This window comes from Oenanthe melanoleuca, chromosome 2 (genome assembly GCF_029582105.1).
Source record: "Oenanthe melanoleuca isolate GR-GAL-2019-014 chromosome 2, OMel1.0, whole genome shotgun sequence".
NCBI classification, from domain to species: Eukaryota; Metazoa; Chordata; class Aves; order Passeriformes; family Muscicapidae; genus Oenanthe; species Oenanthe melanoleuca.
This window is the reverse complement of record NC_079335.1, coordinates 79,305,758-79,333,200: the sequence shown is the minus strand read 5'-3', so window position 1 is coordinate 79,333,200 and position 27,443 is coordinate 79,305,758. Positions and strand designations below refer to the sequence as shown.

The window sequence follows — 27,443 nt, the reverse complement described above, 5'->3', positions numbered from 1 at the left end:
TGTTCAAGTACAGAATAGATCACATGAAAAGGCTATTAATGTTTCAGTAACACAAGATATTTGGTAACACCAACATTTTTTCCTCTTTGATAGCATGGTAAATTATTCCTTGGCTTGCTCTGTTGTTCTGTAAAGATGCAGTGATCTGTGCACATACTGTAATAGGAGACAGAGGACTTAATTTCCTTCTTCTCTTTTCTTCTAAATAAACTAACTCCAAGACCTTTTACAGCCAGGATATGCCAAAGTGTCATTTATTCATTTAAACTGTGCAGCCTAGTGCAACTTATATATAATTACTGCACATCAGAACAAAGTTAACTTCATAAAAGCATGACATGGCAAGCAACATCTGATTAGACAAGCACCCTCCTACAAATGCAGAACCATTGGCAGCAAAGGAGGGTACTGCATTAATCCAGGACAATAATAGCAATTAATGCCACATCTACAAACTTGCTTCATTTGGGAGGGGACAGCTCCAGTGCTCATTTCATTGAAACTGGCTTCATACAAAAGTACAGGGGTGTACCTGTGGGAGTCCAGAGTATTCCTCTGGTTTCCTTGGAAGGTTTAGGACCCCCCTGGCGGGGTCCCCAAAGACCCTGGAATGAGACCCAGGTGTCTCGGGGGCTGGATTTGGCTCCTTGGAGCAGTTTGCCAACATTGAGAGAAGAAATGCAAGCCACAAAAGTAAATAGAGTGTAAATTAGACTGTTAGAATGTAGAATTAGCAGATTTCTAGAATGTTTGTGATAAGGGACACGTGGCCAAGATGGAGAATTGGGGGTGTGGATACCTCTTCCTCCTTCTCCTCCGTGTCATCCATGCTGGGTGACACGCTGGCACTCTTAGATTGGATGAGAACAGATCTGGACCATGTAACAAGATTGTATTGTATTGGGGGTCATTTGTAAATACCTTGTACGTAATTTAGACTATAAAAGATAAGTCCTGCCTCTGCCAGGCGGATTCTGCCATGGACGTCTGGCGAGCAGACTGCTGTTCGCTGGACAAAGCATTCCTGAGATAAGCAACAATAAACAACCATGAAAACCTCTAAGAACAGCCTCCTGCAGTCTCTCATCGGCGGGCATTGGAAAGAGCTGGGTTCCAGACCACCTGCATGTCCTCCAGAGGTGATCTCAGGTCTAAGGAGACACCTCAGGATGTGACATGTACCCTCTGCAATAAATGACAAAATCATGTTCTGCCTAATTTCCTATTATGTCCTAGAGATATTCACATTTGTGAGTTCTCTCCAAACCTTCTTGCTGTAGGTATTCATATTGTGACTTTATAGTAAATTACTTAAGTTGCTACTACAAACAGATGAGAATTGTGATGCAGTAAAGCAGCAGGGTTTCTGAGGACTGAAACCAGCAGTGCCTAACTACATTGCTCCAAGTCTGCATTTAGTCACAGTACAACTCTCATACCTGAAGCACATCAGCATGTCTTCACCAGTGGAAGTGTTTTTTAAATTGACAGTTCAGACTGATTAGAGTTTGAATCCATGTTCCAGACTTGAAGAAAACAGTGCATGACTCTTGCCCAGACTGATGTACATTTCTCACTTTATGCACTAGGACCAGTGCCTTTAGTCTCCCTGAACAGACAGACTAAATAATCATCATATGCAAAGAAATTCAAAGTCAGTTTCTGAGCCTCCAGGTTATAGAAGCCAACACGATTTTATTTTGGAGCACTCCTTAAATCTCTGAGCTCCCCTTGATCCCCCCAGCCCCTGATACCAATGGTTCAGGTTTATGGGAGAGATGTAAATATGGCCACTAACACTTTATGACACTCCAAGTTATAGTTCTGCCAGGAACAATGTTTCTCTAGCTGCCCCTCAACACTCCTTTACATTTCCTTCAGTGGCAACCCTCTTTGTACTTGGTGAGACAAACACAGACTCTTGTCTCCCTCCTCCATGGCTGATTGTAAGGGAATGGAAGGTTAGGAAGAGAACACTAGCTGACCACTGTGTGCATAAGAAAAAGGTTTTTCTAAAACTACTATTTGGGACTTCCTTTCAGCGTTGGAGGAATGATATTTGTGTCTTTCTTTCCTAAACTCAACGCCCCTTACACCAAACAAAAAAGTGTGCCTTATTTGCCAAGGAAGTGTTCTGGTGGCCTCTAATTCTGCTGTCCCAGAGATACTGAGCAGTGGGAAGGCAGCCTAAATGGGGAAGTGTTTTCTCTTGAGTAATCAAAATATCTTCCAGAGTTCGCATTTTCTCACTCCAGCAATGACAGGAGTAACTCGTGCTGACAGCACTGAACATATAGAAAAGGGCTTTTGGAGTTTACCAGTTATTACAAGGTACCTAGTGAGTGCCCAGAACTATCTGCATCAATGGAATGTGAATAGTCTATTCCTACTTGCAGAGCTTGGGCAAAGTACCTGTCAGGATTTCAAAAGTCAAGAGAGAGTAAGACTGTGCAACCATTAGCATAACAGCTTTATAATAAATAAATAAATTAATAAATTAACAAATAAATAAATAAATAAATAAACAAAGAGTTAATATATGGTATAAATGTTTATGAACTATGTAGGTTACCCAGAGGATAAAAGGAGATACAAGAACAAGAGCTCAGTGAAATAAAAGTGTAGCTCAGCTTTGGTCCAACTGGTCTGGAGGCTGGGGATGCAGGAGGGGTGACCAGAGCTGGCACAGAGCAAGCACTGCCTGCAGGGAAGACATGACCTTCCAGTGGAGAGGAATTGAGAAAGCAGAGAGCTGACAGGGTTTGGTGATGTCTCAGCTGACACACAATGAGAGTTTTGTTTTGCTTTTGCAAGCTAATGGTTAATGGGCTATAACACACAATGCTGAGTGTTTGGCACAATGTTTTATGTGTCAGGACCTTCCTGCCAGACATCTTTGTTCACATGTGCTTCTTTTATTTCACAGTCCTCAGGAGCAACATGTATGATCTGAATCCCTTTTTGTCCTCTGCTGCACTTCATGCTGGTCACCACACAGTTAATCTGCATTGCCTTTCAGGAGTCCCATCTCCCTTCTGCCAGGATCAATGATAACATTTTGACTGTGAAAGTGAGAGAGCCCATGGGCCAGATGGATATTTGGTAGCAAAACATTTGAAAGGCTCTTTTTGCAATAAAGAGCTACAAGAAGTACTTGCTCTAAAGACAAGCACCAGTATCTTGTCTCCATGGTATTTGTAATCAATATTATATTACAGGTTGATTAAATACGAAGATATTAGAGTGGTGAATCTCAAAAGTATATTTTTGACTTTTCTTTGTTTCTCAAAAACAACTGTAGAAATTATTTAGAGAAATGTTGACAATATTAGAAAACAACAAATTAAAAATAACATCATAATCAATATCTCTGAACATGCAATCTTGGCAAGGGGGAAACACACTTCATTGGATCAGTACCTGGCAGATGCTGCAGGTGGACAAGAATATTACAGCTTCATGTCCTAAGTATTTGGCCCGTTCATCCTGTGCAAATAGGTAGTATAGCACGTGGAATAATTTCTACACATAGCTTCTTACTCCAGTGTGTGCATAAAAGGTGGGTGCCACTCAAAATGGTGATGACATCCCTGGGAAGCCAGATAGAATGGCTTTAATCTGTTGCCTTCACAGATGTGTAATAAAGGATACATCTGGTGTGGATGTGACACTGGAACACAAATTGGGCAAGAAAGAGAGAGAAGGCCACGTGAAGAGCCAGGGTTAACCAAGCCATAACTCGTAGCAGGAGCAGGTGGCTTGGCCCTCTTGTCTCTGGATGACTTTTCTCTTTAGGCTTTTTGTCTTTGGCAACAGTGGTTAGGTGGATGTCTGTTTGAGCACCAGTGATAAAGTCTGGGAGCAGACTGTGAGGAGGAGGAGGCAGAGAGAACCTGGCTCTGTACTTGAACAAAGCAGCTGAAAAAAGCTTCCCCAGCCACAATGCCCAGCAGTGGCAAAGCAAAGATCCACCTGCCTCTATATTTTGTTCTGACAGCTACACCTTGGGATGTGGGGCATAAAAGTACATGAGGCAGTGCCAGGCTGAGGAATGCTCCCTCAGTGAGCTCCCAGAGGACAGACTTAGGGGAATGCTGTGTTGGAGACCAGTCAGACCCTCACCATCTCCTCACATTCCTATATCCAATTTCACTACTACAGCTCACTCACTTTTCACTTACCAGGAGCTCTTCTATTCAGTCCTCTTTTTAATGTCTTGTTACCAAAGTTTAGGCTTGTTCTTTGGGGGCATTTTTGGGTTTATTTTATTAGAGGAGGTTTGAGAGTTTGTTTGTTCTAATAAGCTGGAGCTGTAATTGGGAAATGGGTTAAGCTTGCTTCCAATTAAGATAATTGACATGAAATACCCAATTGCACTCTGAGAGAGAGAGAAATAAGTTCCCCAGCTGAGCTGTAGAAGAGTCTAACAATGAAGGTAGAAGCAGATGTTTAGAAAAACATGTAAAAGCAATCAGGAGGGGATTTATAGATTTGGTTATTAATTAAGATGCATGCATGAGCAGCCAGCCAGCTGAAGTTCTGAGTTAAGAAAGGCAAAATTCCAGCAAGAGGTACAAGGAAAGCTGTATTTAGGAGATTCTTGGAGTTTTAGGGTTTTTTGTTTGATTGGGGGAGGGGCAGTGTAGGCTTGGGGTTTTCTTTTTGGTTTTAAATTTTTGTTTGTTTGTTTCCTTTTTCCTTCTGTAAAGGAGGAACAGCCCCAAAGGTTTTTAGAATTTTCAGATTAGCATGTCCCCTTGCATACAGTCTTCCTGACTGCTCTCTTGATCATGTTAAGTTTGTTTCTCTTGCTTAAATAAATGATAAGGTCCTATCAGGCCATGAGTGTCTCCACAACTAATAAAAATATAAATGGTTTTGTGCACTCTGTGGTTTACCAAGGTCAAAAAATGTGTAATGAGTATTTGAGCAATTAGAAATACTGAGTGACTGAGGACTTCTGATGCTCATATTTGCTTCTGTATGGGGAATAAAGGAAGTGGAATCAGCCTTTCTGATTGGAGGGACAGAGGTGCTTGAGGATCTGATGTGGAGATAGCTGCTGAAAAACTCTTAATTGTAGCAGTCAGTTTGGAGAAAAATGCAGAGAGTGGGTATTTACTAGTAACTGTCTGTACTGCAATCAGGGAAAGATGTACTAGTGCTGACAAGAAAGAGGAAAAGCTTCAAAGATTTTGGATAAGAATATGTTGGGATTATTTTTTAAATTTGTGTGTAATCCAACAAACTCAAATTTCAATTACAGCATTGGAAGGAATGTTATATTAGAGTAAGACTGGAAGAACCAGCACTGAATTTACTTGGCTGCTCATTTAAGTGATCATTCCTGCAATTTTTATGCAAGGATTAAAGCATCTTAAATGTTTGCTCTTTTCTTTGGTTCTCTTGTTTGAGCTGTCCTTGAAATCCATAGAGCCACAGAATAGCTTGGATTGGAAGGGACCTTAAAGATAATCTAGTTCCAACCCCCTCACCATGGGCAGGGGAGACACCTTCCACTAGACACAGTTCTCAGAGCTCCATCCAGCCTGGCCTTGAACACTTCCAGGGATGGGGCACCACAACTTCTCTGGGACGCCAGTGCCAGTGCCTCACCTCCTTAACAGTAAAGAATTTCTTCCTAACATCTAACCTAAACCTGCTTTCTTCTGTTTGAAGCCATTCCCCCATTCCTGTCACCATCTCCTCTTGCAATATTCTATCTTTCTTGTCCCTCCAGCTCCCTGAGGTACTGGAAGGTAGCAATTAAGTCTTCTCTGCTCCAGGCTGAACAATCCCAATTCTCTCAGCCTTTCCTCCCAGGAGAGGAAGTCCATGCCCCTGGTCATCTTGGTGTCCCTTCTCTGAACTCACTCCAACAGGTCCATGTCCTTCCTTTGCTGGGATCCCAGAGCTGGATGCAGCACTCCCTCTGGGGTGTCACAAGAGAGGCAGAGGAGGAGACAAATTCAACAAGAACTTTAAAGAAGTAATTGGCTTTAATGGCTTGTCTGGCTGACTTATCCCTGTCATAACCTTGGTAGTATTAATGAAAGATGAATATTTGCAGGGGATTGTGGTTGGTGTGTTGCTTGTTGTGGAAGGAGTAATTTTGCATAGATAAACCTGCTAAATTAGTGTTGGAAAGCCAAATACATTTTACTGGCTGAAATGCTACTCTTTAGTTGAATTTTCTTCATTACTGAAGTGCTCTTTGATAAAGTAAATCAAATAAGAGGACAAGAAGTAGGACAGATTCCTCTATCAGGTAAATCAAAGTGGTTCTGCACATGTGGAGGGTTGCAGAGTCTGTCCCACCTTTCAGCATGTGGACAACCAAGATGTTTTCTGCTGCTAGAGCCATTATTTAGAGGATGAAAAGCCCAATCTGATGTTTTGTGAGTCCTGCAGGGCTGCTCTGATGCACAAAGTAACAGAGCTGAGAGATGGAGTCCCTGCAGCCTCTCTCAGGTGCTTGCACCTCTATGTGTGTGTCTGTCTGTGTGTGTGTCTGTGTGTCTGTCTGTCTGTCTGTGTGCCCCTGCTGAAGGGTGTGGGTGGGCAACAGATGCATCCTCCTGCACAGTGCCATGCTCAGTTTCCCTGGCTTGGTGTTCAGATAATGTGTTAAATAAAAACTGTAGACTTCTGTATTGACATTCTTGTGATTCCCTACTGTTTTTAAAAGCTGGAGGGTTTTTTGGCTATTCATACAGAGGTTTTCTTCTAGAGGTCCACCAAAGATTGCAGGTGGATATTTGGGCTAATTTCTCATCAGTTGCAGAACTTAGTCCTTTCATAAACCCCATGTGGGTTTCAGTGCTGAACTGTTTGATTTTGTGCCTCATTCTAATGCTTTTAATGAAGTACTACTTTGCTGTGACCTTTGCCACTCTTTTCTTTGTCCTTGTCCTTTAAATATGATGGAATTTCTGGAGATATAGACAGCTCATTTACTAAATTCTTCATTAAAATGAAGAATTTTCTCTGGAGGTTGTTCTTCTTATGTAAAAATATACTGCAAATGACATTTGGACTCTCCATAAGTGCAATGAGACTAATTTTTTTTTAAATCTCACATGATGAAAGACAAACAACTAAAAGGTGCTATTATAAATTATGTGATCTTTATATGCTTAAATAAAGGCATTCTGCATGCCTTACCTTGACAAGGCTTCTGCAGCCTTCCTGGCAAACCTTGCCTAGTCAAAATTGGGCTTGTGATCATAGACTAAAATCCTCCTTGTAGTAAGCATCACTACATGATGCCTTCTGGAATTACACCACTCTTGGGAGGCCTCAATGATCACAGAATAGTGATCCTGCTGCTTTTATAGCATGGTGCAAGCCAGACACTTAAGAATTGAATTTCAAAGACTGAGTCAATTTAGCCCTTTGTCTTATAATGATTGAAGAATCTTTCCAAAGGTTTATCTTTATGATAGTGTTGTAAATACATAACATAGATTGAGAGAATTAGAAAAAAAAAAAAAACAAGTTAGAAAAAACAATTTATTAAGTAATATCATATAAATAACTTGTTACAAAAATCAATTTGCAAAAAGGCAAATTCACTCTGTCTGTGAGAAATTTTTGTTCAAATTGGTTTCTCATCAAATCCTTAAATTTCATTTCCCCCTGCCCCCCAACCCCAAAAACAGAAGCCAGTACAGTGAACAGGAAATATAAGGGAGAGAGTGCACACTTTCCATCTGAAAAAAACAAATTGCCCATCCACGCTGAGGAAAAGATAATCATTCCAGCATGGGTCCCTTTGCAACACAGGGAAGTTCTAGGTGAAAACCTCTTGGGTGACAAAACTGTCACCCACAAATGTCCCTCCCTGCTGAGCAATGACCAGATCCATCCATTGCTGAGGCCCCCTTGGCACAACCAGAGGATGGCAGCATGAGAGACTGTGAGGCTGGAGCATGCCAGCAAGCAAATCTTCTCACGTGGAGGCATCATTTTCAATTTATGTTTGGAAGTACTTTTAATTAAAAAAAAAAAAATCAATACCAAAAAGCATTTATTTTAAAGGGTTTAAAAAATCACAAATCACAATAGGAGTTAGCCAGATTGATTTTGCTCTGTAACACAGTCAAGATGCACATAGCATTTATTATAAGGCCTTTTTTTAAGTTTAATTTTTTCAAAGCAATGAAAGTAATCACAGAATTAAAACAGTACAGTGATTCTGAAGAGTCTTTTGTGTCAAAATCCAGAACAATTTTGCAGTGTTCCTTCTTTGTTGTGTTCACCTGAATGCTTAATAGTTCTATAAGTTTGTAGCTTTAATAAACAGTAAAGTAATAGATCATAGAAAACTAAAAGCTTATAGAAAGTGTCTCCAAGTATATTTACATAAATAGTGCAGTCTCATAGGAAAAGTCAAAAGCTCATGGGAATGGAAAGAATTGCTGGATTTATGCCTTATTTGTCAAATCGACATCATGGTAGGAGAAATTTAAATATAGCAGCTCCTTTTTATTTTTATTTTTTTTTTAATTTATTTTTAAAGAAAGCAAAGATACATGAAGAAAAAAGGATAGGGGCAGGTTTTGTAAAAACTCCTTTGAAATCCAGTAACTCTACACACAGGATGGTAGCTTTGTGGCTTTTAACTGCCATGGGTCTGCCTTGCATATGACCTACCCTCACCCCCAACACAATTCACCTCCTGTTCTTCTTCCTGAAATGCTCAGTTCTGGGGCACTTGTACTTCTTTTAACCCTAGCTTTTGGATACCTACCACCGAATTTTATGAACTGTGCAGGAAACTGTTTTAGTGTATGACAAACACAAGTCTGGGCTCAAAAGTGTAATATTGCAAAATGATGGGCAGGATGAAGATTGTTTCTGCTGGCTTAAGTAAAACTGCTGAGGGCAGAGACTGGTATTAAAGCATTGTGTTAGAGTTCTGTGTTTTTCTCCTTCTGGAGCAACACATGAGTCTGTAGACATTAAATATGCTTTTGTTCCTCTTTAAGTACAGAATCAATCTCTGAGAAAAGAACTCTTGCTAAAGACTGAACTGAAAGCAAAAGATACTGTGGCTTTGACATTTATTGGATGAGGCTGCTGTTTCACAGGTGTAGATGGATTGGAAAAATCCTGCCTTTCACAGTTCATGACATAATTCATACTCACTGAAAGTAGCATAATGACTTTTGCTTTGTCAGTTCTCATTCGATGAGGAAGCTCAGACTGCAGGGTTAATTGAAATGAAAATGGGCAGGGGATGGCAGCATCCATTTGGGACAGTGGCTTCTGAAACACTTCAAATACTACTCACAGCCAAAGGAAACGTGGAGAGACCTCTCTAACAGGTGGTGGCAGGTAGAGCTAACACAGGGGTGGTTGCAGAGTTACCTGCTCTGACAGAACCACTGTCAGGGATTCCCCCTGCAGAAAACCACCAAGATAGTTCTGCTGCAGAAATTTAACATGTGCCTTTCCAAGAGATCTACATGGAAATGGCCTGAATTTAAATTGCCTAGTCTAAAAAAGATGTCTTTCTCCCTACCCATGCAGATCTCCCTCTGGTGTGTCAGTAAATCTGAAAGCTTTAGAAGTCCCCTGCTGGATCTGCTTAACATGGATAATTCTGGTTTTGAAACTGTCCATGTGTAGATATACATTTCTAAAGCCATTTCTCTCTGCTATACTTCTCTATGACTGTTCTGGTTTTGTATGGTACTGCAGATGTTAATTTTCTTGGTTTTGTGGGATAATTTTTTTTTGTTTTCATAACAGAGAAATGGAAAAGTTGTAACTTGTAATCTAGACTGCTACTTCCTAAAGTGGATTATTTGAAGGTTGCCTCTTCCATTCACATTTAACAGAGAAGAAACACCTGTCCATGGAATGAAGTAAGACCAGAAAAATATATCTGTTTCTTAGAAAAAAATTTAGAAAATATTTCTGTTGGTACAGGTGACATGTTTTTCTACTACCTACCTTTTCCAGCACATTTTAAACAGAAATAACTGAAAAATACAGACAATTTGGTTTTCTCATTATTAGACACAACTCCATCTATGTCAGGCTTGGGAACACATCTCAGTCCTGTGATACTGCTGGCAGAGCCTTGTGCAGAGCTCTCAGCAAATCTTTGCCTCAGCTCTTTTCCAAGCCCTTGTCTGCACAGAGATGTCCTGGCACAGCTGCACTGGGGACATGGGCTGCCCTGCCTCCCCACACTGGTGCTGCTATGGGGTAGAACTGGGTTTAACCTGAAGTAATTCTCCTGGGGTAAAAAAGAAAACAAACAAACAGCAAACACAAAACAAAAACAACTTCCCACCAGTTTTCTGGGGTAAAGTGACTCTCTTGGGAGTTGAGATGAAATAGTTACTGCAGAAACCTTATTCCCATTCAAGTGTAGAGAAGTTATTTTCTGTAGTAACATGGCTGGAATAGACTCCCAGTTCCCTGCTTCCTGTTGACTCCACTGAATTCCTTGGCATCTTTTAATAGGTTCCTGTTGTTAGGTCAGATGCTTTTCCAAATTAAAAGCCAACTGCATTTTTATCTCTCTACCTGGCTTAGCTAAACTGCCTAATAATATTTCTTCTTCTAAAATAGGTGTGGCTGTAAGAAGAGCAGGCTTAAAACAGCCTTGAAAACCACTTCATAGCTCATAGTCCAACAACTGGTTATCTACAAATGACAATTGTAGCACTGTGTGAAAGCTTTGTTAAATACTCATTTCTATCATCTAGCACACCACCATGCAACAAAGTGCAAAGAAATACTACTGCAAAGGTTTGTATTCACTGCAATATGGCACTTTCAATATTTAGAATGCAGTACTGATTTTATAAATTGCACTTTGTGGTACTGCCAAGCAAGAAGAAAAGAAAGAATTGAACTCTCCTTGCTGTGTGAGAGATGCTAAATCTGTTTCATTTGCAGGAAAGAAATAGACCTTAAAACCTAGATGCATAAATAATAATTTGGATGCAAGTTTGCCTCAAATTTTCTTATAAGAATGCATTTGCTATTCAGGCACCATATTTGTGGTGACATAACATAATTTTATATATATAATATATTTACATAACAGGCACGAGTAGCAACTCTCTATTATTTACTGTGTCACTCAATGGACAAGATAAAACCAGCTCTGAATTAAAAGGAATAAAACCCCAAACCAACTCAAAAGTTGCGCTTGGACTGCTACTAACAATCACTAAATCAGACAAAATCACTGTACAAACATAGGAAAATAGTTACAAGGAGTTCACTGATCCTCCTGTCTCGCTATCCCACCCAAGAAGTGACTAATGCAGGCTGACTTGCAGGTGCCCCAGCCCCTTCAGGACATGGGGGTTTTCTTCAGCCAAGCACCATCCACTCCCTCCTCCCAGTGAGCTGGAGGTGGCTTGCAGGGCTGAACACCTGTGTGGCTTCACAGCCACATCTGGATCCCCTCCCCACACCTTGCTTCCTTGAGGCTTAAGGAAGGGAAGGGACAGCTCACTGGCTCACTTTGGGCATCCAGCTGCATTCTGAGCTTGGGGTATTTGCTGGAGGCACCCCCAGAGTGAGGGGTGAGAGAGGGATGTGTCAGGAAGCTGCTGGGGAGAGCCCCTGGAGGGATATGTTGGCCCCAGTGACTGTGTGAGGGCAGCAGCCCCAAGGGAGGCACCTGCAGCAGGTGGTGCTGAGCATCTGCTGCTCCTCCAATATCCAAAATCCAGATGGTCTCTCCTGTCTGCCAGAGCCAGCTTTTGGACAGATTGCTTCCTTGAAGTTCCACTTTCAAGGAAGCCATAGAAGGAAGAGCCAGGCTTTTAGCATCTTAAATTATTTAGGGGCCCTGAAGAGGACATAATAAGGCTCTGGCTGTGCCATTGCCATTATCATGGGTGCAACAGCTCAGCCCCCACTAAGTGATGAAGTTTGGAACCACACTCTGTTGGACTTAAACACTCTGAGACCCCTCCACCAGGGAGGCTGAGGGCTCTGGATCCCTGGAAACTCTGGGCTCCTCTGCTGTAAAAGCATCCAGTCTATAGCACTGGGCATCTGCCCTACACCTACAGGTGTGCAGTGCTCAGCCAGGGCTGCAGCATGGCTGACTCTCCCTTCTGGCCACAAAACCTAAAATTCTTTCATTCTAAAAGTATAATCCTTGAGACTCTTACTTCTCTCTTTAACTAATGAATTCCACAGATTAATTTTTAATTGCTTTTAGCTTTCTGTTTATTATTTTTTCTCATCTCACTTTATTTCTGGAGTAAATTGGAGCTGTTTAATTTTCAAAATGATTCACTTAAAATTCAGCGGAGGAGGAAAATGGATCCAATCCTGTAATTCTGTTTCATGGAATAAATGAGAATAGTTACACCTGAGGTATTTTAAAAATAGTAATTCATTCTTTCCTTGGCACAGTGCCATGGGCTGGTTCCCTACTTTGGGACACAGGGCAACATTTAACTCCTGGAATTAGATATGCCCCATGGCAGCCCCTTAGGGTTTTCTCCAGAGAGCCTCTCCTAGATGGCTGGATTTGAAGAGCAGCCACTACATCTTTGAAAAACCAACTGAAGTTCTGAGTGGTGTGCAAGCTATAAAGAAAAGTGTTTTGGCCCAAGATTATGGCAACTTCCCTCACCCCACACCTGGACAAAAATTACTTAGCTTGGCAAAGCAGATAAACACACACAGAGAAACTTGTGGTTAAAAATTTACCTTTTGGTGATGTCTTTAACAACCCTAGCTGAGTAGTTTATTTTAAAAAAATGAGTTATAATTATAAACCCCCCTTTTCAGGCCACTGGAATGACCATTAATTTTCACTTACTTGTTCATTTAGGGCTTGAGTCGGGAAGAAAAAGAAAGGAAACAACTACCCAAAAGCATGAAAAGGTACTCCCTCTGGCAGAATGCCAGCGTTTTCCATTTCTAAAGTATTTTCCAAATGTCTTCCATAGTTCTTGCAACATCCTGATGAGGTAGGCATTATTTCCCCATTTTACAGATAGCAAAACTGGACAGAGAGTCAGTCAGGAATCCACCCTGGACATGCAGGCAGAGAAGGTCAAGACAAAAAAAGCACTTTCCTCCTCTGCAGTCGCTCCTTTTGCCCCAGAGGATGGCAGTCACCTTGAGGTCACTCCTCCCCACCTGCACATGAGAACAGGCAGGAGCAGCTGGACGTGAACATCCAACGAGCCCAGGAGAGCGGCCATCACTGGACTGATGTGCAGGTGGAGGCTGACTGAGGAAGTGCAAACAAAAGCCCAGTTATGATCTGCTCCTTCCTCCAAGTCATGACCCAATCTGGAGCTGGATTTGATGCCTTTCCCTGTATCGCAAAGCGAGCCTGGGTTAGAACGGGGAAACCATCTAAGAATTAGATATTGGGGCTACTGACCACACACACGTGCACACACACACATCTCTCCAGCAATGCTAGGTCCAAAGAATATATACAGAGCAGTCAATGAGCTATATATATGTGTGTGTTAGTATGATTCAGTGCAATGGGGCAATGGTGAGTTCTAGAGAAACGCTCAGGTTTAAATGACCATTAAGCCTCTCTACCCTCCTCATGAGTAAAATGCATGTTTGATGTTCTTTTCTCAGCTTACTCTACTTGTATAATAAACCTTCATTCCATCACCACTACTTTTGACTATAATACATAGGGTAAACTAGGATACCTCATTACATTGGAATGTGCAATACACAATCGACAGAGCAGTTGTCTGAGCTGAATAGTCTGAATACAAGTAAAAAGCAAGTGAGCTTAAATAGTAATATAATCCAATTTACAATATAAGCAGAACAACTAAAAATATTGCTCCCCATCTGATCCTTTTTTTGCCCTCCACTACTGCTGTGCCTGTAAGATTGGTAAACTGGATGCACTCAAAAAATAAGGATTTTGCCTCTTGGAAGCTCATAAAATGATACCAGAGAAAGTTTTCTGATGGCTAACCCACACAGACTGCAGTCATTAGACAATTCAAATGGGTAGAACAGAGAACTTTTTCAAGAGAACCCTTTCAGCTGTGGAGAAACAGAAAGAAACAGCCACTTCACATATCCCAATGCTCCTTCTGGGAATGAGGAAGAGAAAAAAGAGAGAGAGAGAAAAAAAGGACAACACATTAGGAGTCTTTGTCGCTGTCCATTGGGCCATACATATCTGCCAGCTTTTTAAAGCGCGGTCCCCAGTCACTGAGGTAATCGTAGTCCTGGTCTCCGTCCGTGGTGGCCGACTCCAGGGAGCTGAGGGACTCGGCCACAGAGCCATTACCTTCGTAGGCGTAGGTCGCCAACGAGTCGTACGGGGGTGCCGTGGGGTCCGTGTCGTTTTCCTTTAACCTTTGGTTAATGAAATCTCTGACATCCGTGTTGTCCCGCGCGCTTGCAGTCCTCCGCGGCACGAAAAGCGTCTCCGGCACAATGTCTCTGCGTAGTTTGTTGTCGTCTATGGCTTCGGGATTCCTCAGCGTGCCAATGTCAAACGCCTGGGTGTCCTCCTCTCCACCACCCTCATCGTTGTAGCTGACAATGTTGTCTCTGATGTCCTCTTTGGAAATTATCAAAGGCTCTTTTTTCCGCTGCCGCCTCAGCGCCGCAAACAGCACCACGGTAACTGCAAATAAAAACAGCGACAGAGAAAGGGAAAGAAGGTTTATCCCCAACTCCGTTAAAGCCCAGGAGAAATGCTTGAGTCTGAAGTTTGAGAGGATGTTTTGAAAAACTGAAAATGAGCACATCAGGTTTTCAGGCTGCGCTTGCTCTGCCTGTGAGTTCCTTGGGAGATGGAATGGCACGGATACACAGAAGAAAGGAGATGTCAAGCTTGCAGGAAGCCAAGCAGAGTGTCTTTTTGCCAGCAGGCACTTTGTTACCAGAGCCATATACTAATTTTGTCACCTTGAGAGCAGAACTAGTTTCACGAGAGGGAAGGAAGAAACACTTTCTCCAGAATAAGTAACATCAGATGGTATTAATGTTGAACTCTCGGACAATATGGAACTTCTGCCATGGACAAGGACAGTATCTACTGAGCTTAGCAAAGCTGAATTTCAAGATAAGTAAATCTATTCTCCTCTGGGAAAAAAGCTTGGAATATGGAGTGGATTTTCAGCTGGCACAAAGTCTGAATTTTATTAACTTCCCTGGAATGATTTCACAATGTACATCACCTTGAAAAGTAGACAAATTAAATAATTGACTGGTGAGATATGATAAAGGTATTTTTTAATCTGACAAAGGCAGATTTCTAGAACATAATTTTTTTTTGTCCTTCATTTTAAAGTGTGTGTTTGCATGCACATATTTTTCATTTATTTGGAGGGAAGGAATACTTTCCATGATCCTGATGCAAATTTTAATACTTTTATTCAGTAATGATTTTCAGTAGAGATGGAGAAGTGGACAGAGGGTGTGGAAAGGGATATAGTCAACACTTTCCTATAGAAGCCAGTTTCAGATTTCTTAGCTAAATTCTACATTAAGATATTAATGGCTGAATATTGACAAATGAACAGTAGCAAGGAGCAGGGATGTATTTCTGCAGTCAGTGTTGCTTTAGTAGTCTGAGGTCTGCAGTGTCCAGCCTTCCAGCTCTGCTGTGCAGACTCCAAGGAAGAACACATCTTGCTGTCTTTACAGTTTTTTCATAGCAAAGCAAAGCAGAGCAAAGCAGAAATGCCTAAATTCATTGATGTGAGATGATAAGGTGGATTGCAATGATTCTTCATGTCAGCTTTGTATCTAAAATGGCATGAGTCAAGCACAGCAACTTTTAAAGAAATTTTTTTCAGTCCTTTCCTCAGTTGTAACCTTTTAAGGTCAACATCAAGGACTAAGGGTGTCCTCAGCCCAAAACTTTATTCCGTTGAACCTTATAATTCTTAGTTTTCTTTGACGGACAAATAATGGTGGATTTTTTCTTTTGGCCAGGGAAGGTGATTTTTTTTGTTGTTGTTTATTTTTACTTGTTTGTTTGTCTTTTAAATTTTGTTGGTTGTTTTTTGAGTTCCCCTGCAGGATTGCTTAGAGCAAAATACTGTCTGTAGGTGTGCCTGAGTATCTTGTACATTGACTATGGAAGGTCACCAAAAGACAGGGTAAAGTAGGAAAATGCTGTGTCTTACCACAGGAATACAGTGAATAAGAAAGAATATCTGTCAATATGAATTGAAAGGAAATGGATGGTGAATTTGAAGGATTAGGAGAGGTGGCTCAGATTGCATTAGCATCTCAGCCTAATGATGAGCATTTAGTTATGGTGTCACAGAAGGGTCCTAGTTTGAGTGATGCCTCTTCATGCAGTTAGAGAGAACTGTCTTCCTCAAGAGCAAAAAGCTGTGGCACTGTGTGCAAGGGCTGGTGGAAGGTGTGTATGAAATAAGAGACATAGCTGGACAACATTTTGGAGAACTTGAAAAATGCAATGTTGTTTGGAATGGACTTGTGGAACAATGACAGTAGAATGGTCTGAGAAAGCATAGGAATGACAGATTTTACATCAAAGAGTGCTGAAGTATCTCCTTACAAAAACAGTGATTCACAGAACATGCAAAGATGAGACTTTGATAAATACATCACATGTCTGATATGTGGATTTTACTGCTTTGTGCTGAACTTGCAGGATAAAGAGCCCATCATAAGCTATGTGCTGAAGTACATCACCTTTATTTGCATGTCTGTGCTCAGCAGTATCTGAAACCTCCTGATAAGGTGCTAAACTTATTCAAACTGCATATAAACCCAACAATTTACAGCCACTTTTTGTTGCTGCTAAACTTTGAGTTGTGGTTCAGGTCTGCCCAGAGTATTGTTTTTCACTCAGCAGTGGCTGCACATTCAAACCCTGCAACCAACCTGAAAATAGAAAATTATATAGCTGAGTTAATTGAAAATCTGCTTATGGTGCATGGTGGCATGAGCAGTAATTGACATAAAGTGCTGCTTAGCACACAGAATCAATTATTTTCGATTGACATAAAACAGGAAATCGTTTAATGTCAGATTGATATTAATGAGCACAGTTGTACTAACGAGTGCAAGACTACCTGCAGCATTACATTACCTTTTCTGGTAAGGAACTTAATACAAAGTGAGCTCAGCCCTTAGGGGCAGTGATACCATGTTTTGAAAAATGAATTTTATGGTGAGTTAAAGATCAGATTGTTATTGTGGGAATCTTTTCTGAAAATGGGATAGAGCATATTTGAGCAAGCCATGACTATATTGTTAGAGTCTGAGAACCACAACCTCATCTTCCACTCATTACTGGAGAGTGAAATTTTGTTAAAAGTAAAGATCAGGACTATTCTACATCAGTATAAGCATGTCCAAGGAAGATAGTATGGTAAAAATAAGTAGAATCATGAAGGAAACATTTTCTCCCCTGCCTGACCCTACTGCTGTAAAATTGGTCTGACTCCCTTCTTTCATCCTAACATCCTAATAACATCCCCTAGAGAGCAGCCTATGTTGTATTTTACAGTTGTTCCCAAATGAACAAGTACAGATAATGGCTGAGTGACCTATTTGCAGTACAAGAGGTGTGGAGCCTGACAGGTATGGGAGAGATGTTGCAAACTGTCCTTATTTATAAATATATTAAAAAAGTTGACCACCTGTAAGTGTCACAGCCAGAGCTCTGCACATCCTCCACACTCAGAAGCCAACCTCTTTCTAATCACAGGTGGCTGAAATGGAGGATCCTGCAGCCTTTGAGAGTCCCTCAGTGTCATTCAGCATCCTTTTCCAACAGAGAAAAAGCACTGAGACTGGTTCCTCCTCAGTTTAGAACTGGGAAGTTAATTCTTCAAAATCAAGTTATCTGCCCTCTTTCTATAGTTGACAGAAAGGGATGGACACCTGCATAGGGCTATGACCAATGTTGTCTGATCCTCCTCAGACACCAATAAAGGATGGGATGGGATGGGATGGGATGGGATGGGATGGGATGGGATGGGATGGGATGGGATGGGATGGGATGGGATGGATGTCTCTCTAGAGGCATCTCTTTGCATTGACCAATGTGGAGTCCAGCTGTCTCCTCTTCCTCATACATTGCTAACTTTTAGATAACTAAGGTTAGATTGCTTGTGCCCTATACACGCCATCTGTAGCAGCCCACAGAGGAGGAAATACAATAATATATGTATAGGATAAGACAATTACGTCTTTATTTTCCTTTGTCCTAGTCTTGGAATAATCATTAAAATAACCATGAAAGGAACAAAATGTCCCTGAGCTACTTACCAAGTAATATAATGATGCAGAGAAGAATGGCAATAAGAGCCCCAGTGCTGAGACCAGTAGGATGAATCAAGGCTTCTGCATTACAGGACAGCATCTTTCCTCGATGGTCACAAGCACACACTCGAATAGTCACAGTTTCAGTGCTGCTCTGGATGGGATAATCATTGTCTGATATTACCACTGGCAAGAAGTAGGTACTAGTTTCGTGCCGGTTATATCTGGTTTTTCGAGTGAAAATCCCTGCTGTGTTGTCTGGAAACACAAAGCATGCATTAAATCTTCATCTGAAGACTGAAAGCAAGGATAAGATAATAAAGAAAAGTCTTCCTAGAAATTCACCTCTGTTGTCCTGTAGTGTAAAGTTTGAGCTGCTGGCTGCCTCAGGAGCTAAGGAGAATGAAAACTGATGTCCATTGTAAGAGTCATCTTTATCAACAGCACTTAATGTTTGTATCAGCTGAAACAATAAGAACAAAATTATCTCCCAAGTCAGTGAACTTTATGTTTATTTATGTACTCTAAAAAAACCATAAAAAGCAATCTTTTGTATTAATTTTTTTCTTCTGCTTCAAGGCAGATGATGTTGCTATGGTGAGCTTAAGAAAAGTCATCCACATGCTGCTGATGTTGTTTAGGGGTCACCATACTATTATATCCTATACCATCAGGGAGCAACATAATGAATTTGAAAGTTGGCAGGAAAATCATGTTGATTTCACCAGAAGGCTTGGGTTCATGCCACTGCAGATGGTAGGAATCCTTTGCATGTGACAAGGAATAGAGATGAAAGGTGAGACAGTCCAAGCTGAATTTATATTTATCTACCCCAATCTCATGTCACAGAAATTAATTGGCTGAATCTTCCAAATCATCAGCAACTTTGAACTACTTCACAACAGGAATGGTAGAATGAAAGTTATCTAGCAGGATATAGTTGTATCACAGAAAGGACCTGTAACATTTACAGACATGAAATTGTTTTTGAAGGAGACAGTGGAGGTGCCTGAATAAAGCAAAGGATGAAAGAATGAAAATGAATCAGCGGTAACAAGGTGCAGCACAGAATAGAACATTCTAAAACATAGCATCATGTCAGCTGGAAGAATACTGAGTGAAATCAGACACTGTGCAGCCACTGTTTAATTTTGCAATTAAGTTTGAAGCAATGCAAAGTACACTGCTTGATGAGGAAATGCAAGAGTAGTAGCAAAACTCATTTAACTTGGAATATTTTGTTACTATGAGCAGACAACACACCTGTTCTGCCTTTGCGTTTTCACAGACGAAGGTCTCGTAAAACATGGCAAACTCCGGAGCGTTGTCATTCACATCCAAAACTTTAATGAACACTGGGACACGGCTGCTCTGTTTTGGGTTGTCTGAAATGACAAAACCAGAATGGAGATTTTATTTACTGACTCAGTGAAGCGGAAGGACAGACTTGGAGGCTCATTGCCTTAATTTTTCTTACTCAGAGCACTTCACTTACTTTCTGTTGATTTTTGGTGAATGTAGTACCATTACTCTAATTCTGTGTAAACTATAGAGTTAAGACAGAGTAGGAGTCCAGGATTCACAAATTCCTTTGATCATTCCAATTTTTATTCTGAATGTATGTGTGATATACATAAATATAATACTGGAACTAAATTAAATATATTTATTAGCCTGACTGACACTGTTTGGTGGCAGTGAAGTACCTAGAATGTATTCCCTTCCTTAGCTATCTAACAGGAAGAGTCATGAGGATGAGATTGAGTGGGTTTTTTCTTCTCCACTTGTTAAATACAATACTCTGTGCCCTACAAATCTTGTGGCAAGTTCCTTAAGCTACCATGATTATCATTACTTTACAGAAATAGTAACTGCAGCTGTGATCACAGATGCTTTCTAACCTGTCGTGAATCGTTTTGTCTGATGTTCTAGATTAAATACTGAAGTGTATAAGCTGATAAACATAAGCACTATATAGAACATCAGACCCCCTTATGCTAACAATCTTTTTTTTTTTTTTCTGTAAGGCCTGCATAATGCCAAAAGATTAAAATTGACAAAGATATTCCTAAGCATATGATAATAATGAAAATACTGTCATCTTTCTGGGTAAAAAACCAAACAAACATCTGGAAGTGCAGCATACCATATAGACCATTCCTTTTCCTCTTGGGAGGAGGCAGACCTTGGTCAAAATGATACACAGAATAAGGAAGAAAAGCAGTTGCAGTAACCTTGCCTAGAGCCATGCATGGTGAAATAGGCAAGATTCTGAGGCAAAAAGTCACACCATAACAACTACTGACTCCTAAAATGTACAAGATCTGGTCCCAAAGGAATCTACTATCACTAATCAAAAGAAACCCAGAGACACTGCTGTTGATCTGTCTCCTTTGTGCTCCATATCACACAATATCCACCTAGGAGTATGTGGGTATTGGGATGTGAGAGAGAAAAATCCGAGGGAAGTAGAGTGACTGAGATAAGTTTCATTTAAAACAAACACCTTCCCCTCTCCTACATGAGGGCTCACACTGAATTTTCCCATGTTGATTTCCTACCCACGTTAATATACTTTATCAATGCATTTTAACCTATCATTCAAGTGAAAAAATAGTACAATAAAATATAGCAGATCTAAGACTCTATATTCTTCTACAAGCATTCATTATAGTAGCTTGTTGGTTTTATTATTATATTTACTTATTATAGTGGCTTGTTGACTTTAATAAAAGTCCTATTAATGTGTTTATCATCATTTTGTAAATGTGAAAATGCCTTCTCCAAAATTGGCACTGCTTATTTGCATTGCAGAGCTCAGTCATTTGGACAAAATATTGTGCTTTAAGGCTCCACAGTCCCACTGAATTTAATTTGATTCCATTAGGAATAAAACTCTTTCTAATATCAGCCATTGGGCTAAATTCATCCTATGTATAAAATAACAGTTTATGTATAATATGGACTAGGCTGAATCTTTCAAACTATTTGTGCAAATTAATTCATGTGAGTTCATTTGTTTGCATTATCTTTTAATTACTGCTGGGCTGCATCTCCATAGACTCAACAAACTGCTTAAATGTATTTCTCTGTATGGGGATATGTTTTGTGCTGAGCCAGCAACAGAACTGTTAAAGTGGTGGGTTTTTTTCCAGAATAGAGCCTCAAAGTCCTGCTGAGGTTTGACTTACCCATAAGTGTAAAGCAACAAATATTTAAAAACACTCTGGGAATTGTCTTTGGTAAATCAGCTGTAATTCTGCAGCTGTGACTCACCAGACCTGTGTCCTGTGTTTTAATGCCAGTTTGCTGTCTGACTGTGGCAGATGTACTGACCTGGTGTTTCACCAGCTATTTATGTGCAGCAGTCACAGCATGATTGATTCTCTGGGCTGCTGAGCAATTGCAGCTCATACTGGTGAAAAACGAGAACATTTAGAAATGGAGCAATCTGCACTCACTGACAATTCTAGACAAAGGCAAAACAACCTCTGTATCTTTTTTTTTTTTTTTTTTTTACTTTAAAACAAAATCAAGAGCAGTCATCACTGAAAGGTTTTTCTCTTTATGACTTTACAATTTATTTTTTTTTCTATATCAAAGGGAGCACCCACCCATTTGAAGGTGTATCCTGCCTGTAACCTGACTAGGGTTTTTTTTATTACTTCAGTGGAATATGCATGGAGCTTGATGAGATAATGTCACTGAGAGTAATAAGTGATTCCATGGAATTTAGTGGAATGGGACTTTAAGTAGCCTTGCTAGAAATTTCTGGGTTTGTCAGGAATAATAAGCAGTCTAGTCTAGTCCAGTCTAGTCTCTTGAGACTAAAATTAGTGAAGTGTCCTGGATCAGAAAAGCACATTTCAACCAAAAAAATTTGCCTTTGGAAGACATCTATCCTAGTTATTCCAAACTTGGTCTAGGCTTAGTAAAGCACGTGGGAAGCAATTGTTGCAGCCTGAAAGGATTCAGACTAAAGAGCAATTGTAATTAAGGCAGAAGCCTGTGTCAAACACAAGAGGTTGAGAGGGTTTGGTGCAGTGGAAGGTCTGTGCTAGGGGAGGAAGCAAGAAACCAAATGAGTATTTCCTGTAGATGTTAAGATAGCTTTCAGACAGTTTTCTATACTGCATGTTATTTCAGCCCAGCTGGGGTCAATGCAAGTGTTCTTGCTATTGTCAATGCTAAATGTTCTTGCTATTCTTTCCTTTTCAGGCATTTATTTTTCCCTTCCACTCTACTCAGGAGCTGCCTATAGTGTACAATTTTTGACCCTAGAACCCACCTTCAAGAATTTAATAGAAACACAGTCTCATGACTAACATTCAGTGTTTGGTGTGCTGAAATCCCATACCTAGCATTAAAAGGTGCAAACTTTCATGAGAGTAAGAAAACTATTAAAGTTGTGTCATTCCTATAGGCTCCTACCCACTACTCTTTCATATAACTCCATTTGCTTTCCTCAGTAGCATTGTTTTACACTGGTTTTCAGTTTTAAAGAGGACTTACACAATAAAGAAAGTTGAGTCAAGTAGTCTTGAGGTTTTCATTCTCTTCTCACTGTTAAGGAAGTAACCGAGCCATACACACATACAAAAAAAGAAAGTAGAGCTTACATTGTCTCAGAAAAATCAAAAGCTTTTTTGCCTCTGAGGTGCAGAGAGACACTGTGACAGCCACAGAACCGGTGTTTATATTAATCTACCATTCCACCCTAAACATAAGCACTGTGACTCTGCAAAAGTGAATAGAATTGCATTCTCTGATATTTGAGCATGTGATGCACTTATAGATAGTGTTTTACAACAAGGCAGATTGTCTATTAATGCCATCTCAAACACATGTCCTTATCTTAGACCCTTGGAATTTCGACTTCTAAAATCAGTATGTTTAGTATTATCACAAGATATCACTTTGGAACAATCCTAAACTAAGTGACAGACTGATTTGGAGCTGTGGCTTGTAATTTCAAAGGATCCACAAAGTTAGAAGTGGAGATACATAAAACTGACAAAGATCTGGGCACCCAGCTCAGACCAGCCACTTTAGACTTATTTGAAAACATCCAGTCTGAATGAGACTGCACTCAGCCAAGGAATGCAGTTTGGCTTTAAATCATCTGTTTTGCTGCATGCCAGTTTCAGAATTCAACAACCATGTTCTAAATTTAAAGTGGCTGTAGCTGATCTGAGAACACAGACCTGTCACCTTTCCTCCCTGCTAAGTTACCTCTTCCTGAACTGTGTCCCTAATAGACACAGAACTGTGGATGACCTCTTGCAGAGTTACTGCTTCTTCATTAGTATTGAGTGGGCTATCCATAAACCTGACATGTGCCCAGCTGTGCTTTCCACACACTCAGCTAGAAGGCTAAATTCATTACATCAGGGACAGGAGTGGTGTTTAGGTTCAACTTACTGATCTCTGCTGCTATTACTGTAATGTTGTGCCACAGCAGCGCTTCCCGGTCAAGGGGTTTGGAAGTGAATATCGAACCATTTCCTGAATTGATGTTGAATACTCTGTCCATATCAGTATGACGATCCACAGAGTACCTGCAAGTACAGACACAGGGGTTAGAGGAATGCTTGCCTTCTAATTTCTATGCTCTGAAACCATTTTCTAAGGCTAGACATCAAACAGCTAGAAAATGGGGTTTCCTTTTGTTTTCAGCACAGGCTTCGGAGTCTTTATGTATTCACACAAAGAGCTAGTTCTGAGCTACTGGATAATGACACATTGGAGGTTTGATTTAGAAGGTGGAGTATTGTCACTGAATAAATGAATTGCTGCGGAATTTACATACCTCTGAGAATCATCAAAGCTTTGTTTTTAGTGAAAAATGTGAAGTCTGTGTCCTGAAAGATATGAAGTTTATTTTAAGGCTGAGTTGGCTTTTCCTTTATAAAACCTTCTTTTTATGGTTTGATATCTCAACTGTTCCAAATAATTTCTGGTACAAAGTTTGACAGCTGGGGCACATTTGTACCTTTCACTTCCCAGCATTTAAAAAGGCTGCCCGCCCAAACCAAGTCAGCAAGGAACAGAGATTCATTATTCCACGGTACATATCACACAAAGGTTTGTTGTAACTCATTAAAACTAACATTCTCAGCCCTGCTTGATGGTATCTATATGTTAAAAGGAATGCTAACAAGCTCTGGATGAGCTCAGAGTCTAAATACAGATTCAAATCTGATCTTTTGCTTTTTCAGCTGAACTAAATCCAAGTTTAAAAGTAGAACTCTCCAATTCCCGGGAGAGAGTGCTACCACCTTGATCCAAATGCTGTGACTTGGTTTCATCTCTCCTGAAGGGAGAATTCTTGCATAAATTATGGAGGTTTTTGACAGAAATATGTCTCTGATGTTGCCAAAGCAAGAATGCAATTGCATTATTCTGTTCTTGTGTCAAGCCCAACTGTGTGCTCATGTGCAGTGCAGGACAGATCCCGAGGAAGCCCAGTGTGCTCCCTTGGCCTCCTTGCAGCTGCTGCTGTCCCTTGTGTCCAGACAAGGGCAGAGATAGCAGCTGAGCTGGTACTCAGTCAGATGAAAACTGGGCCAGGAGAATGACTGCCAGGGTTTACTGCCACCACAGAATCCAGGGGAATGCAGAGGCTGAGCAGAAATTTCTCTCCCCTGCTCTGCCCTGAAGCAGCTGCAAGACAGGTTCTCTATTCTGCACAATTTCCTAGTGCCTGTGCAATGTCTCTTGAATTCTGAGAAAGACCTTTTATGAAAGAAGGAAGGAATAGAAGAAACTAGTCAAAATGTGGTTCTGCCAAAATGTTAAAATGAGCTAACTTGCTAATTATCTTGTAACTGATTTTTTTTTCTTCTTTGCAAATAAAAAGTGGGATATAATGCCTACAGCAAATTAGACTTATTAGGTCTTATTCCAAAATAAGAATTTAAGCGATGCCTACATTTCTAAAAAAAACAATGGCAAGTATTAATTATTTACACTAAACTGAATCCTAGGGAAGCACCCAAGTGACATTTAAAGGTACTAGCACAATAAGCTAATATATTTTGGTAGAACTTGCATGGGCACACTTTGATAATTCTTCAGAAGTTCAGATTTAGTTTTTATTCATCACTGTCACTTGTCTGTGAGTACTGAAATTTTGGCTGCAGGAAGTCAGCTGTGGTGTCACTTAGTTCCTTTATGCAGCACTGTGACTTTAACATCAGCTTGGAAAGTGCTGCTTTGTCCAAATCTAAACAGCACGTGTGAAATTGTTGATTTTGCTGAAATGTTTAACGGGAATAAGTTTATACAAACTGGTCTGACTCTTATATTTTGACAAAGTAAGTATTTGATATGGTAAACATTTCATTTTAACTTTCATTCATTCGGGCTTTTGCATGATATTATGTTGGTATCTTGTGAATTCAATTATTTTCAGATAGTCTGTAGCTCATTTCCACACCTTTCAGCTGAAATACTTTGGTATTTCCATTTTGCAGTTAAATCTGGATCCTGTGTTCTTTGAAATGAAATATCAGGATTTTCTATAGATTAGCTGTTCCAGCTAATTGTAATGCTATGTTTCAGACTCTTATTCAGCAAGATATTTAAATAAGCAACTAGCTTTAGGCATGAGCTGTCTGTTCATTGGGGGCTTTTTTTCTTCAATTTTACTTTCACTCCAGCTTCATATTTTGAATGGATTTTAAATATCTTACTGTCTTAGCACATTTTAATGCCTTGGTATATTGCAATCACTATCTTTGTAAGAGTTCCCAAATTCAATCTGTACAGTAACTGGAAGAAAAAAAAAATAAAAAAAGATTACCAGGCTGTAACATTGAGACCTTCTTCTTCAAGGTATTAAGGATATTAAAGTACAAGTATATGTAAAGCCATATGTATATTCAGTCATTTGTAAAGTGGAAATTCAAACTCATAAAAATAAAAGCAGCAGAGACAGTTTCTTAATGGAATGTTAATTTTATTTCTTCATATCCCAAAGAAAATACATACAAGGTCAGTGCATTTAAAGTATATTCCAATTATACCATTAAATCTGGTCTAGAAGGATGATTTTAATAAGCTAGACTGTCACTTCTGTTCTCAGTTTGCATAATCCAGTCTCTTTTGATCAAGGATTTTTAATTATGTTGAATTGGTGCTGATTCTGACTTCTGGATCACAACCTAGTAAGAATTAAGTAGACAACATCAAACTAATTTTTACATTTATTTAATGAAATTACGGCTGTGTGTTTGTCACACTTCAGGACTTCGTCTCTTTCAAGCTTTGAGGAATTGACAAGCTAGGAAGTTAAAAGTATCTATGTAGACTCCAGTCTTTCCTTGTACATAACAGGAAGAAGGGAAGGGTAAAAGAGAGAATCTAACACATGCAAATATGTTGTCAGTAAAATACACAAACAAAATTTACCCTTACATTTGTTTGCAGATCATTTTCATCTGGGGTACTTTAGTAAATCAAATCACAGCAGGAAGACAGTTCCAGTGACTGATGAACTTCATTATGCCTCTGAGGAGTTACTATAGCAAAAAAACTCAGCTAGCAATTTAAAAAGATCTGATGTACAATACAGCAGCGCCAGTTTCAGCATTGTTTTGTTTTTTGTTTTTATCAGTATGCAGAGGTTCATATTATTTCCGTGTAGATCAAACACAAGTAGAATGCAAAACTTTTTTTTATAACACCCCTGGACTGTAAAGTGCTACTGGGGAGCATCTTAATGTTACTACACTTGGACACATATTCAAATATAGCCAAACATGTATTGGTGTATTTTTGTATTTTCTCAACATCATATCAGAGCAAAATTTGCTTATAAGACTTAGACTGACACAATTTAGCTCTACAAATACACAGGTCACAAACAGCAGCCTTACAAACAGGACAGATATCTGCAGATATTTTGCTATCACTTCATGGTCTTGTGATGCTCAGCAGCTTGCTGTCTAATGTAACCACAAGTCAGGAAGATTTGTGGGTCAGGAAGGGATGTGTGTGTGAATTTTTCATAATGCATTTTCATAATGATATTGTGAAGGTTTCCTTTAATGGAAGATCAAAGGGGCTTTCATCTAATAGAGTTAGGGCTCAGTTTGTTTAAGAGGAGAAATCTTCACTCGAGAAGAGAAAATGGAAGGTTTTCATTGTAATATCAAGTGTCTAAAGATTTTATTTTTAACCATCAAGAAAAATTGACAAGC

The 27,443-nt window shown here is 40.0% G+C and overlaps 1 protein-coding gene across 1 annotated transcript in view; it reads right to left on the bottom strand.

The window, feature by feature from the left end:
• Positions 1-7,556: 7,556 nt before the first annotated feature.
• The window catches only part of LOC130249917 (cadherin-6), a 102,024-nt gene continuing 82,137 nt past the window's right edge, over positions 7,557-27,443 (bottom strand). The window contains exons 8-12 of the mRNA XM_056485078.1: positions 23,662-23,798; positions 19,504-19,625; positions 18,586-18,703; positions 18,247-18,498; positions 7,557-14,614 (exon numbers count right to left, since the gene is read on the bottom strand). Coding sequence (XP_056341053.1) covers positions 14,124-14,614; positions 18,247-18,498; positions 18,586-18,703; positions 19,504-19,625; positions 23,662-23,798 — 1,120 coding nt within the window. The 3' untranslated portion in view covers positions 7,557-14,123. The remainder of the gene's footprint in view (positions 14,615-18,246; positions 18,499-18,585; positions 18,704-19,503; positions 19,626-23,661; positions 23,799-27,443) is intronic.